This window comes from Schistocerca piceifrons, chromosome X (assembly GCF_021461385.2).
Source record: "Schistocerca piceifrons isolate TAMUIC-IGC-003096 chromosome X, iqSchPice1.1, whole genome shotgun sequence".
NCBI classification, from domain to species: domain Eukaryota; kingdom Metazoa; phylum Arthropoda; class Insecta; order Orthoptera; family Acrididae; genus Schistocerca; species Schistocerca piceifrons.
Genome location: NC_060149.1, coordinates 427557999 through 427573165, shown reverse-complemented (window position 1 = coordinate 427573165; position 15167 = coordinate 427557999). Strand labels below are relative to the sequence as shown.

Genomic DNA, 15167 nt, shown 5'->3' with positions numbered 1-15167 from the left:
CCAGATCATCACTTCTGGTTGTTGGGCCACATGGCAGGTGACAGTTGGGGTTGGTATCCCACCGCTGTCCTGGATGTCTCCATATATGTCTTTGCTGCTCACTGGGCTTCAGTTTGAAGCAAGGCTCATCACTGAGGACAATTCTACTCCAGTCAATGAGATACCAAGACCCGATCACCAGCTAAGACATGTCTAGAGATATACCCTAGACCATGCTGGGACACCAACTTGTTACCTGAAATACAGCCCTACAACCAGGAGTGATGGATGGTATGAAGTGCCATTTCATTTCATATCAGAACCCCTTTGGTTGTTATCCATGACACCCTTATAGCACAGCAGTATTTCAATGAAGTTCTACATGCCATTTTGTTGTCCTTTATGGCAAGTTGTCATGGGCTTACATTTCAACAAGACAATGACCTTCCACACATGGTAAGAGTTTCTACTGCTTGTCTTCATGCTTTCCAAACCCTATCTTGGCCAGCAAGGTTCCTGGCTTTCTCCCTAATAGGGAATGTTTGGAGCACAATGGGCAGGGTCCTCCAACCAGCTCGGGATTTTGACAATCTAACACGCTGATTGGACAGAATTTGGCTCTGTATCCCTCAGGAGGACATCCAACAACTCTATCAATCAATGCCAAGCCAAATAACTGGTTGCACAAGGGCCAGAGGTGGACCAATACATTACTGACTTTCTCAATTTACAAAGCTCTTTCTGTTGACTAAATCATCCAATTTTTTTTGAAATTGTAAACATTTGTTTGTCTGCATGCAGACATCACATCTTCAGATTTCTGTCCCATTAACATATTCCTTTGTGGTGCATTTTTTTCCCTTAGGGGATATGTGTTAACACCTGGTATGTGAGTAATGCATTATAAAGTATTTGAAAGAAACAGCAGACATAATGGGAAGGCCTAGCATAGAAGCCGGCCGGTGTGGCCATGCGGTTATAGGCGCTTCAGTCTGGAACTGCGTGACCGATACAGTCGCAGGTTCGAATCCTGCCTTGGGCATGGATGTGTGTGCTGTCCTTAGGTTAGTTAGGTTTAAGTAGTTCTAAGTTCTAGGGGACTGATGACCACAGATGTTAAGTCCCATAGTACTCAGAGCCATTTGAACCATTTTGAACCTAGCATAGACTCAAGAATTTCTGATTCATGTAAACAAATAGGAAATTCTACACTGTTGGTGTAAACCTTATGTACACTTACTAGGTTCATATCATGGAAATATGAGCTTTAATAATTTAAAGAAAAATGGAAACCAAAGTAAAATTAAATTGATAAATACTGGTGAAAGCGTAACGAGAATAATTACCATGTCTCAATCCTACCATCAGGGAAGATGGATGGTTGGATAGGCTGGAATTGAACTGTACCTTATAGAGAGTGCTTGCTTACACTATTTATTATAATAATGGTGACGATTGCTTGGAAAATCTGCCAATTGTTAGATCACCTATAACGAGAAAAATACAACCATGTCAGTTGGTGTGTACTGCTAACTGGACACAGATATGTTGTCACCCTATGAAACTGAGATGATACATCAGATTGTGTTGGAATTTTTATGGCTATTACCAGGTGCATATGTTTATCACAGTAATGAAAAGCTATGAGTGAACAGGATTAACACAGTGCCCAACCGATTTTAGGTTATTGTGTAGCTGTTGTCATTGAATGGACAACATAAGAAATGTTTCAAACGAGCTACCGTCCAAGTACTAGCAGTGAAAATGTTTCCACCACCAGAATTAAAACTGCCCACTTCAGAGTTGGAGTACTGCCACATAAGCATGTGTTACTTACCTCTGCTGTGGTGCCAGGTCTCTTAAAATTCACTCTTGGTCATTTGTTTGTCTCTTAGACACTTCTGATTCATTACATTTAATGTTTATTTCGCCCTGTTTACAATTTTCCTTGGCCATTTCTTTTTCTTCTGCTTGCTGTCCCATAATCTGCTGCAGGAGAAGTGTATCATGGATGGTACACTCATTAATAATATAGTCCATGTATTACCAATAACTTGAAATGAAACTTCAAATGAAGCTCTCTTCTAGCTGCCTGTAACAACCCTCTGTTTTGCTGTTACCATCATCACCAGTAATCTGAACTATCTAGGTCAATTAGATAAGTTTGTTTTGACAAATACCCCTCTCTTTTCTTAATTTATAGTATAGGGAGCTTTATTGGAAAGGACAGTTCATTCTGAACAGAGACGAGAATGTTATGTTTCATATGAAATAGGCTTGTCTTTTATGCTGCAACTCTGATGAAAACAAATTGTCATATGATTTTAGGTGCTGGTTGAGGATGCAGTTAGATTACAAGCAGCTTATCCAGGACAAAATGCTGCACATATAGCACAGCAACAGGCTGTGGTAATAAGCTGTTGGACAGCATTGCAAGAGCGTGCAACCAGCCGCACCCAGGAGCTACATGCCAGCTGTGACCTACACAAGTTCCTTGCACAGGTATTTATGTAGAAGAAACCTCTAAGTGATTTCCCTGCAATTTTTTACAAAATTTGTATATTCTGCTCTTATTAGAATGCTAGAATGCCACACTGCTCTGAGTTCATGTTGGTGAAATAAACTAAGTTTGTTATTGCAGTGCTAAGTGAAAGACTTAAATTTTGGCTTACAAGGTTGTGGGAAACATTCAACAGTTCAGCTCTGGATGAAATTAGTAAAATTTGCATTATCTGCAAGAAAATACACAAATTATAATATTAACTGAAGAAGAAGAAGAAGAAGAAGACAAAACACTTGTGCTGCGATATCACAACCTGGAGGCACACTGTTTTTGTAGATCTTTTCAGGTATCAGCAAGAGCTGAGAAATATGCTCAGTGTGCAGTTTACTGTTGCTAAAGACATCCAATTTATTGATGATTTAACATACAATTAAAAATTCATCATAATATAATTTCTACTGACTTTTTCCATCAGGCTGTTTGTTAAATCAATACTTCATTAAGCACTAATAGTGAGTTTTGAGTGTGTGTGGATTCTAAAGTGCACATGCTTGGAAATAGCTAGTACTGCTTAATAAAAAGTATTCATTCAATTAACAGCCTAGTGGAAATAACAATGACCCCCAAATAATGCATTTGGAGTTTTGCATTTGTGTGTAAATTGTCTGGTATCATGATACAGTCAATAGATGGTGTGTTTTCAACAGCCATGTGCATTCAGAGAACAGGTGTTGGCTGTAAATCTGTGTTACTTTGGACGTTAGATGTAATAGTCTTGAAATGAGTTGTGGAGGAATAAAAGGAAACAACTGATTGACTCTTGCAGTCCCCAACCTCTTTCCATAAGTTACAGAGTTCTCATAGATCAATCACATTTGGAATATTGCTCAGTATTGCCCTCTCTCCATAACTATTTCATCTCTGGCATATAGTCTCTTATATTTATCTTTCCTAACCTTGTTGAAGTAGAGTCTAAGGATATCACAATTTAACTATCACGAAGGTTCTACAAATGTTTTAAACAAACAGTGTTCCACATGGTTCATAATATGTCAATATTTTGTTTCTGGCTTTTACACCAGCTAAGAACTAGGAAACACCCTACCGAGGAATGGTTAGAACATGGGTTTGCATTCTATGTGGTTATGGCCAACAACGAAGTATCCACCTCCCTGAATGGCCACTGTCAAACTGTGACCAGAAGTCGACTGTACAACACAATTGTAGAAAATGTAGTGCAACACAATATCTTTAATTTCTATCGCTACTTTACAGCTCATGTTGTTTTCATTGTACAAACTAACTCTCCACTCCTCACCCTGTTTCCAACACATTCATCCATTGTGGCTCCCACACCAGCCTGTTACTTGCTCCACATATTGCTTTTCTGTCTCAACATAGCTCTCATGCTGGAAAATTTCCTCATATATTTCTCCTCTTTTCTCACAGTTTCTCTAAATATTTCTCCCAGTTATTCTCAACCTAACACAGCACAGACTTGTCTGTGTCAGTACAATGTTTTTGCTACCCAATCCCCACCCACCCAGACCTATCTCTCTCTCTCTCTCTCTCTCTCTCTCTCTCTCTCTCTCTCTCTCTCTCTCTCATTAAACATAACATTGGACAATTAGTGTAAACAGACCATGTGAATTTTTTTCCAGCAAGTGTTTTAGACTAATTCTAGTTTCATATCAGCTTTGTTCTACCTGCATTTCCTGACATATCTTAGTTATCTATTTGCATTGTCATTTACATCTAATCTAGATGTTCTACATAGTGTAGCTAAATGAGATGAAATGCTAAATAAATCAACCATATTTTGATGTTAATTTGTAGTTTACTAATAACCATTAACAACTTCTTTCTGTGATACTAGGTGCGTGACCTAATAAACTGGGCATCAGGTCTTAGAGCCACAATGATGACAGAAGAGAAAGTACGTGATGCTGCAAGTGCTCAGACTTTGAAGGCCGAACATGAAGCACTTAAAGCAGAAATAGAGGCCCGTGAGGAAAATTTCCAGGCTGTGGTGGAGCTAGGAGAAAGCATGGTGCAGGATGGACACTATGCTGCACAGGTGTGTTACTTCATTACATAACCTGTTCAAGTGTGGTATAGGGACCACACATTTTTGGTGTAAGTCAAGGTACAAGAATTTTCTAGTATTTCTTATGTTCTTCAATCAATTTAATGTGTATTGTTCCCTGTGGTTCATTTCATATCTGGTTTCAAATTATGAGGAGTGATTACAAATTAGCCAATCACTGGCTGCAATTTTAAATAAATATACCTAGGAGAACTGTTTTTTTTTTTCTTTTTTTAAAAAAGATCTCCTTTAAATATCTCTTCAGATACTTCTTTCAAAGTTTTTTTTTTCTTTTCTCAGAGTGTTTGTGAAAAATGTATTTTGAAGTTGTCTCAAGCTGTTGCTTCACATTTCCTTTAATTTACAAAAGTTCTTGAACCATTTCCGATTAAGATTTGTTTTCTGTTTGGAGAACAGCCAACAGTTGCATATTCTGGACTGACATTGGGGTCCTGAATCTTTGCTGATAGACGTTTTTCCAAAAGCATATAAGGTGTGCTTTGCAAGTTGGTATGTTAGCGGAATGTGAAAACTAGTTCTCATTCAGTCAAATCCGAGGGGTCTCTCTTCCTCCTATGTATCTAAAATTAGATGGAACTCCTGAAGAGCTAACTTTATTCAAGTTATCTCCCTCTGGAACATATTCGTGATGGATAACACCTTGATAGGAACATAGTCAAGCATATGATCTGTGTTGTCTACTTGGCAAATGTAGTTTCTTCAAGCTGAGTGTCAAGTATGAGGGACATGTACTATGTAAAGATGGACTGACACCCCTGCAGGATCAAGTGGACTCAATCACTAACTTAATGGCTCCTAAGAATCTCAAAGAATTACAGCCATTCCTCAGAAAAGTACACTATTATGCGAAGTTTATTCCAAATTCAAGCCAGATTTCCCACCTTCTTAATAATTTGCAAAAAAGTTGTTAAATTTGTGTGGTTGGAGGCATGCTACAAAGCTTCCTTGGAACTTAAGAAGCACCTTAGGTTGGCTTCTTGTTTATCAAAGTTCCATCAAAATAAAAGCTTGATGGTTACCACTGATTCATTGGATTGTTGCATCAGTGCACTCCTGTTATATAAACAGTGCCATCTGTACCAACCAGCACAATGTTTTTGTATCTAAAACATTAATTACACAGTCCAGTCACATTAATGTGACCACCTGCCAAAAACTTTGAATAATCACCTATTGCAGTGTGGGCTTTTAGGAAGAGAGTCTGTGAGATTCTGGAAGGTACTGAGAGAGGTGTGAAGCCATGCCGACTCCAGCGCCATGGCCAGATGTGCTAGATTTCTAGGTTGAGGATCCATGGCATGAACAGTCTGAGCGAGGTGGTCCCATAAATTTTTGATTGGGTTCAAATCTGGGGAGTTTGGTAAACTCACCCTGGTACTCTACAAACCATGCATGTACAATGGAAGCTATGTGGCATGTTGCATTGTCTTGCTGGTAGATGATGCCATCATGCCAAGGAAAAGCAGACAGCATGTAGGGGTGAACATGGTTCTCAGGGATAGATGCATGCTTGTATTGGTCCATTGTACCTTCCAGAATGACAAGACCACCCAGGGAATGCCACAAGAACATTACCCAGACCGTAACACTCCCTCTTTCAGCCGGGACCCTTTTGATGATTGTTGCAGGGCAATACACAACAATGGCCATCTGTTCAGTGGGGCATAAAATGTGATTCATTTGAAAAGTCCATCTGTCACCACACAGTGGATCACTAGTTGTGGTACTGGTGTGCAAATTTCAGCCTTTGTTGCTGAGGAACAACAGTCAGCATGGGTGCATGAACCAGGCGCCTGCTGTGGAGGCCCAATACAAAGCAACAATCACAGAATGGTCATTGAGAAGACACTGGTGGTAGCCTGTTGGTTCATCTGGGCAATCAGTTACTCAACAGTTGCAAGTCTCTTCTCCTGTACACATTTCCGCAACCATCATTCACCTCTGTCATCAATGGCCTGTGGTGTGCCACTGTTGTCTCAGTGCCAGTTTTGGATTGTATCATTTTGCCATGCATGGTATACTTTAATCACTGGGGCACGCAAACTGTTTAGAAACTTAGCCATTTCAGAAATACTTCCACCCTTGGCCCGGAAGCCAGTGCTCATGCCTTGTTGGACATAAGATAAATTACTCCATTTCTTCATTACAGGAACAACTTCACTGTTTCCCACATCCCCTTTGACATGATTTATTTACCCTCCACTGCTAGTCTTGCCACCTGTCACCTGTGAGTGGTAATTGCACACTGAGTTCAAATATAGGTGGTGGTCACAGTAATACAACAGGACCACATGTTTGCAGATTTAGAAAGAAGCATATTCAGTCTCAAGAAATTCCACATCAATCTCAATAGTACCAATTTTCACCTGATCACTGGTCACAGACCTCTCATTTTATTTTAAAGACCCCCCTTTCAAAACTTACTCATAAGACAGCACAGGGGTTGTAACAGCCGATGTTATTTGTTAGTAACTGTACCTACAAGTTCCATTATCAATCTACCATGCAGCTATCCAATGCAGGTGCATTTTTCCACTTGCTTTGCAGCCCAGATGCTGATTTCAACAGGCATGAAGCACTGTGTCATGTTTTTATCCATTTCTCCACTAAAGCATCAGAGAAACTGGTGTAGGCGTGTGTATTAAAATACAGAGATACGTACACAGGCAGAATACGGCACTGCAGTTGGCAACAAATGTCTGGCACAGTTCTTAGATTAGTTACTAGTGCTACAATGGGAGGTTATCATGAATGAGTGAGTTTGAATGTGGTGTTATGGTCAGCATGCGAGTGATGGGGCACAGCATTTCCGAAGTAATGAAGAAGTGGGGATTTTCCCATATGACAATGTCAAGAGTCTACTATGTATATCAGGAATCTGGTAAAGCATCAAATCTCTTACAGGGCTGCAGCTGGTAAAAGACCCTGCAAGAATGAGTCCAATGACAACTGAAGAGAATCGTTTAACATGACAGAAGTGCAACCCCTCTGCAGATTGCTGCAGATTGCTGCAGATTTCAATGCTGGGCCATCAACAAGTGTCAACGTGTGAACTATTAAATGAAACATCATCGATATGGGCTTTCACACCCACTTGTGTACCCTTGATGACTGCATGACACAAAGCGTTACGCCTCGCCTGGGCCCGTCAACACCGACACTGGATTGTGTTGATGGACTGGGAACATGTTGCCTGGTCAGCCGAATCTCATTTCAAATTGTATCGAGCTGATGGATGCATCCGAGTATGCAGACAACCTCATGAATCCATGGACCCTGCATGTCAGCAGATGACTGTTCAAGTTGGTGGAGGCTCTGTAATGGTGTGGGGCATATGCAGTTGGAGTGATATGGGACTCCTGATACGTGTAGATACAACTCTGTGTGGTGATACATACTTAAGCATCCTGTGTGACTGACTGATCACCTGCATCCATTCATATCCATTGTGCATTCTGACTGACATGGGCAATTCCAGCAGGACAATGTGACACCCCACACATCCAGAATTGCAACAGAGGCGTTCCAGGAACACTCTTCTGAGTTTAAACACTTCCGCTGGCCACCAAACACCCCAATATGAACATTATTGATTATATCTGGGATGCCTTGCAATGTGCTGTTCAGAAGAGATCTCCACCCCCTCATACTCTTGCAGCCCTGCAGGATTCATGGCATCAGTTCCCTCCAGCACTACTTCAGACATTAGTCGAGTCCATGCCATGTCATGTTGCGGCACTTCTATGTATTGTGGGGGCCCTACATGATATTAGGCAGGTGTACCAGTTTCTTTGCCTCTTCAGTGTACATCTACATAGATACTCTGCTAATCACACTTAAGTGCCTGGCACTGGCACTGGCACTGGCACTGGCCAGTGTGGTTTCAGCTGCCAAAGCATGCAGTCATGTGTCTGTGAGTTGTGTGTGTGTGTGTGTGTGTGTGTGTGTGTGTGTGTGTGAGGTCTATTTTTGACAAAGAGGTTGTTAGCCGAGAGCTTATTTTGTAATAGTTTTTTTGTTGTGCCTATCTGCAACTCAGTATCTCTGCTACGTGGTGAGTAGCAGGTACCCTTTTCATAATACTGTTACATTCCATCCTGGAGTTTCCATTGTTAGTGTTTAAATGAATTCTTCATAGAGGGAGCAGAGGTGGATATCGAGTAGCCAGAGTATCGTAGTGAAGTAAATCTCTTTAGATTTCACCAAGGAGCTAGATATCTCAAAGCTTTAAAAAAGTTTTGGTAAATGATGTAGAAAATGTTGTACTACCATTAAAAAACGAAAACTCGACTGGGTGGGATAGGATCCCCACTAAAGTGATTAATGTTGTGTATCACATAATAGAACTCCACTATTTAAAATAGTCAACTAATGTATTGAATATGGATGCATTCCTGATGTTTTGAAGTGTGTAGAAGTCAGATGTCTGTTCAAGAGAGGGTCAATGGAACACATGGGAAAGATCTCCCTATTTATATTTTGTCATTCCTGTCAGAAATGTCTGAGAAAGTAGCAGCAATCCAGATTCAAAATTTTATTGTAAAACATATTGTCCTAAGTAGTCAATAGAGATTCCAACAGGGAAAAGAAAGTCAACTTTGTTGAAAAGGTATGCAAAGCATGAGATCAGAGTAGTAAAGTTTTAAGTGTCTTCTGCAGTCTTCAAAAAACCTTTAACTCAGTGAACCATGTCTTGTTTATCTAGTAATTATAAGGGTCAGTAAAAAAGTTCCTGTTGGAAAGCCATACAGTCCTGAATCAGTATGCCAACAAGGCAAAATCACTGTGAGTGTTGTGGCAATCATCTTACCAATGCACCAGGTTGAAGATACCTGTTTGGTAAAACATCATGTCCTTCTGCGTGAAGAAGTCGATAACTGCCTGCTGTACATTCTTATCCAACAGAAATTTTCGACCTTTCATGGCAATTTTTGAGGGACTGAATGTGTGGTAATTACATGGCAGGACTATAGGGTGGGTGCTAGAGTGTCTCCCACTTGAGTTGATGTAACTTCTGTGCTACAGCTTTTGTGATATGGGGACATAAGTTATCATGAAGCAGTAGCACTCAGCATGGAATGTAGTGCACCACTCCACAATGGTGGTTTACAACAGACATGCTACCTCAAACACAGTCTTCATTCTCTGCTGGATATCTATCATTGTTTATCCTTCAGCATCCAGGAAAAGAATAACAGCACATTGATCCTATTTGGATGCATATGATAATAACATCACCACAATTCACATTTCTGCATTTACTACATACTTGTCAGAAAGATGCGAATGACGCACTAATCCCTTGCCTACATGTTGGTGCTTATATACCCACATCATAGTTGTGCTGCATTTCATATGCACTGGAGCATTGGCCTCAAATTTAAATTTTTAATTGCCCCTTATAGATAAATAAGGGATAAAGGTCAGTGCTCTGCAGTAGCTTACGTGATACTTCCAGAACAAAAAACAGAGTCTCTGGTTTCAATTAAAGCTGATGATGCAGGAAAAATTTGGAGTTTTATTGTGAGTACCCTGGATACCCTCAAAAACTGGTTCCATTTAAATAGGTTGAAACTGAACATTGCAAAAACCCATATGGTACATTTCAAAACCAGACATTAAAAGTGTGTGGAGCCTAAAACACAGCATAACAATAATGTTATTGAAGAAGTTGACACAATGAAATTCCTTTTACTAAATGTGGACAAAAACTTAAGGTCTAATACTCTATCAAATAAACTGAGCAGTTTTGCATTTGCAGTGCAAATACTGGTAAATGCTTCTCACATGGTTAGACAAAAAATATCATATCATAGTTAGGTATGGTGTAGTTTTCTGGGGAAGGTCACATAGTGTATCACAAATACTGACGTTGCAAATGGGAATTTTGAGGTACATGCGTACTGCACACAAAAAAGAATCTCGCCACACCTTATTACAGAAACTAAGAAACCTAACTGTTTCTTTCACTGTAAATTTGCAAAATTATAATCTTCTTGCAGAACAGGCAAACATTACTCAAGGAGAATGTTTTTAGCCTCACTTTTAACATTTGACAAGCAAAGAGAATATTATTATGCTTCCTATACACCAATTGAAATTACATGCACAGACTCCACACTATGTAGGGATGAAAATACAGTATATAATAAATGAATAGTCGAAACCATACTTACCCCTTTGGCTGCTGCAGGTGTGTATGCCACATGCCAAGCTGAGTGCTGTGTCATTATCATCTAATGCTTCTATTTGTGATAGAAGCATTGCTACTACCTGGGCTGGGATTTGTGAAGCAGCCAGTCTTGTCTTGTGCTGAATATTTTTAGAGTGCTTCCTATGATGTCTCCTTTTGTCTCTCTGATTTAGATTCTCACTTTGAAGCTTCTCTCCAAATTTATGATTGTTACAAACCTGCAGAGATGTAAAAATGGCTTTTCATTCAATAGATTTGGATCCAATTTTTGTAACCCATTCTGAAAGTCACTGTCACTTTCAGTCTTCGAATTTGTAAGCCCTATGAATTACATATGTTTTTGCAACAGTTGACTGTAGTCTTATGCCTGCTGTTGTAAGTGGCTGTTGCTTTCAAAATCTGTGCAGGGATTATCACTTACATATACATCAAATAATTCATCATCAAGGTTGCTTTTCCTATCTCCATGGTATCTTCCTCAGTGCATACATTAAACCTTGTCCTTTCCTTTGTAGAATAGATTGTGAGAAGTCACTGTCATTCCAATCCTGATGAACAGTATGATGTAAAGTGAAGCTGAAAACGATACCACAAAAGTTATAGTACCTGAATACAACTTAGCAGAAATAATTGTGAATAGCTACTGAGGTATGGTACATAAATTCTGCTATACACTTCAGCTCATAAACAGAACTTAGGTACTTGAGTGTTGGCACATTTTTACACATTATTACTGCTCAGGGGTCAGCAAAGTGGCCTGAGATAATTTGTCTGTAGTGCTGAAGGAAGATCCAGAGACTGCACTTGTCAACAGCACCTAGGAGATGGTGGAGCAGGATGAGTTAATTGATCAACAGCAGTGAAAGGTTTTATATGATGCTAAATATCTTAAATCAAACAATGGAAAATCCATGGTGGAATGCAACAATATTATGAGAAGGAAAGTTGCCACTCACCATATAGCAGAGATTTCTTAGTTGCAGATAGGCACAACAAAAAGACTCAGCATCTGTGGTAAATATCTTAAATGTGTGTCTGCGGCAGATTCTGTGGGAGAAATGTTATTATTCAGTAGAAGAATTGATGAAGGATGAAATGATAACTTGAGCAATTAATATGTTGATACATGTCTTCTGTACCTTAAACAAATGATTTAGATTACGTATATTATGAGACTAATAAAGCATAATTCACTAGGTGCATTGAATTGGGTTGTGTTAAATAGTGCATCACAAAGCTACGATAGCTGACAATAATAAATTTGAGATGTCTATTTGTGTTCTACTACATTGTTATTTGTACAAGCTACACAAACATTTTTAAGTTACTGATTGTCACTTAAAGGAAAACACCAGTTATTTATACATTTAAATACAAAAGAAATTAATTCAGTATAATAGTATAAAATGAATTTGTAACTGATGTACAGTTGAAATGTTTCAACTGTTAGAATAATTCTTTGTTATTTTATTGAGTTCTAACAAATACTATCAGTAGGTTACAGACTTTTTTCTCTGGTATAATCAAAAGTGAGCAAGTTCTTGTTGCTGATTGTAAATTTATAGCTGTTGTATAAAGACTTACATTAAAGTAGATGCTTGTTTTCCTTCAGGAAATACAAGAACGGTATGAACAGTTGTTAGAAGAGAGACAGAGGCTTCACACGGCTTGGCAGCATAAGAAGGTTCATCTTGACCAGCTGATTGACCTGCACTTCTTTCTCAGAGATGCAAAGCAAATTGATACAATTAGTAGTACACAAGAGGTAAGCTATTTTACTGGGGGTCAAAGCTTATTTATATTCTAAGAGTAATAAAAGCCTTAAATCACTCTGCTGCTGTTACATCCAAATGCAACAGAAGTAGTTCTTGATATTTAAAAAGTGTACAATAGAAGCTGTTGGTACTATCTGCTGAGAATTTTTGAATTCACTCACACACTCACTCAGTATTCTACTAATGTACTGTGGCTTTTTCCAGTCTATTTCCTGTGACAAATAGTGTATGCATATGCATGTTTGTGTCTGTGTGTGCTCACATGCACGTGCATTTGCTAAGATTTTCAATTATAATTTTATTGGGTCTTATAGTTTTGTATAACACTACTTTTCAAATCAAGTGTTGTTTTACAAAGGATAATGCTGGTAGAGTTTCTCTTCTGTTTTTAATTTTCAATGATATTCTTCGTGTATATATAAAATATGGAGCTGTTACCAGTGCTTGTAACTGCTGAGATAGGTATATCTAGATGAGATTTGTACAAGTGAATTCCAGCTTCCTGTGTTGTGTTACTCTATCCAAGTTTGTCGATGGTTTTAGGTCAGTTTGAAACAATTCTACATTTTATGCTCCACTCCCAGATATACTTCTTTCTAGCACTTGTGATTCTGAAATATAGACTATTCTTTATGGTTTTAACTTTAATCAGTGTAATAGCAATCTTATTCTAGAGATACTGAATCTCTGGTTGGTTGGCCTATTTTCAGTCATTCTGTATATGTGTCAGAAATTTGTCAGTCTCCTCCTCCTCCTCCTCCTCCTTCTTCTTCTTCTTCTTCTCCTCCTCCTCCTCCTCCTCCTCCTCCTCCTCCTCCTCACCTTTGAAATTCTCTTCAGTACTTGCTGAATGTTCTGTTGCTTACAAATTTACAACCACCTTCATTCTACATAAACATGTGGTTTTGTTCCCTTAAGTTTTTCCTTTCCAAGATTGGAATGCCCTATCTGTGTGTTAAGATATTTTGGCATGAGTTTGTTATTCGTCATAAATTTTAATCTTTCTTGCTGAGATTCTGAGCACTGTTTGTCTCTTTCAAGCAGTTCAGTTCAAGGATTATTTCTTATGCCATTGTGAGTCCCAAGGCTGAGGCATCATTTAGCAAGATATTGGTCAAGTTGAGGGGGGTGGTAACACACTAGCTTCTCCTGGCTCAATTAGCCCATAGATGGTAGCACCATGTGGGAAGTCCTGCTTAGGATTACGTGTGAAACTTGCTCAAAGGTCTTGACAGCAGAAAAGGTATCCTAATTCCCAATAGCAGGGAAAGCAGAATAATCTTGTTAGGTAAAACAACAACAACAATAATAATAATAATAGTAACATGACAATTTTAGGCAGTGGTGTTATTTTATTTGTAGAAATTAAAATACCAATGGAATCATCTTATCAAGGGTGAGCTGTGCCTTAAAATGGAATAAAATCCTGTTGTGTCATAGAGTATATTTTTTTCCGACCATGGTGGCACTAGATCTTAGCATAACATTTACTGTTAGTTATGCTCAATAATTTCTCATCACAGTTGCAAAGTTCCATTGCTTTGACTATTAATTTGTAAATTTCAGGCAGCTTTGGCTAGTACAGACTTTGGAAGCACAGTAGAAGAGGTGGATGCCCAGTTGAAAAAACATGATGCTTTTGAGAAGCTTCTTATTGCTCAGGAAGAGAAGGTTTTGGCATTGCAAGAACATGGTGACAAGCTGCTGGCACAAAATCACTTTGAAAGTGGTACCATTGCCAAACGACTTCGTGATGTGGTAGCGAGGCGAGCTCGTGTAAGAGATCTTTGTGCTGCTCGACGACATAGGCTAGAAGAAGCCCTGCTCCATGCTCAGTTTATTCGTGATGTCGCTGAGGTTAGTACATATACTACTTTCACTGTAGCTTTTGTTCAGTGTTAGAGAGGTTATGATGATGTAAAAACATAAAAAACAACTAAGTTTTAAGGCTTGAGCATTTTAAATCAAAGATTTCTTTCTAAAAAAAAACTCTAAGAAGAGAAGGAACAACAAAAATTGGAGTGAAAGTAAAGGGAAGTGACTCAGATGAAGCCAAGTTACAAAGTGAAACAAGAAGTGTCTAAATTCTTTTATTTTATGTCTTGCACAGTGAGATTTTATTTTGACCACCACAATATGCCCTTCACATTCTTCCCATTTCCCACCCAACTCCACATAGACTCCTTTCAAACATTTGATCAGCAATATTTTCTAAATCAATCATTTTGAAATGTTAGAGGTTTTGCACTTTTTCTCCAGTTATATTGGCACTGTACAAGTTGTTGCAGCAAAATAGGTAATATTTTTAGATGTGCTAGTATGATATAAATTTCTCGTGAATGTGTGTTCACTTTCGGTGGTTATGGAAGTTTAGCTATTAGGAGGTGAATGCTGTAGTATGATTTGCATGTAAGTATAAAACAAATGACATATTTTTTCAAGTATGTTGTTTTAATGCAGTTTTAATCTGCAGTTGGTTCTGGTATGATAAAAGTGCAGCATATCATTAAAGATGCAAAATATACCAGTCATGTATTCATTTATGGGTTTATTGTTCACATTCTCATATAGTAACCCTTTCAGTCTTCCTGTGGGTAGTGCTTCATTTTT

General features: G+C 38.7%; 1 protein-coding gene across 1 annotated transcript in view; it reads left to right on the top strand.

The window, feature by feature from the left end:
• LOC124722947 (spectrin beta chain, non-erythrocytic 2) overlaps positions 1 to 15167 on the top strand; it is a 315201-nt gene that overhangs the window by 190662 nt on the left and 109372 nt on the right. Inside the window, exons 36-39 of the mRNA XM_047248111.1 lie at positions 2308 to 2481; positions 4359 to 4559; positions 12395 to 12547; positions 14124 to 14414. Of these exons, the coding sequence (XP_047104067.1) occupies positions 2308 to 2481; positions 4359 to 4559; positions 12395 to 12547; positions 14124 to 14414 (819 nt within the window). The remainder of the gene's footprint in view (positions 1 to 2307; positions 2482 to 4358; positions 4560 to 12394; positions 12548 to 14123; positions 14415 to 15167) is intronic.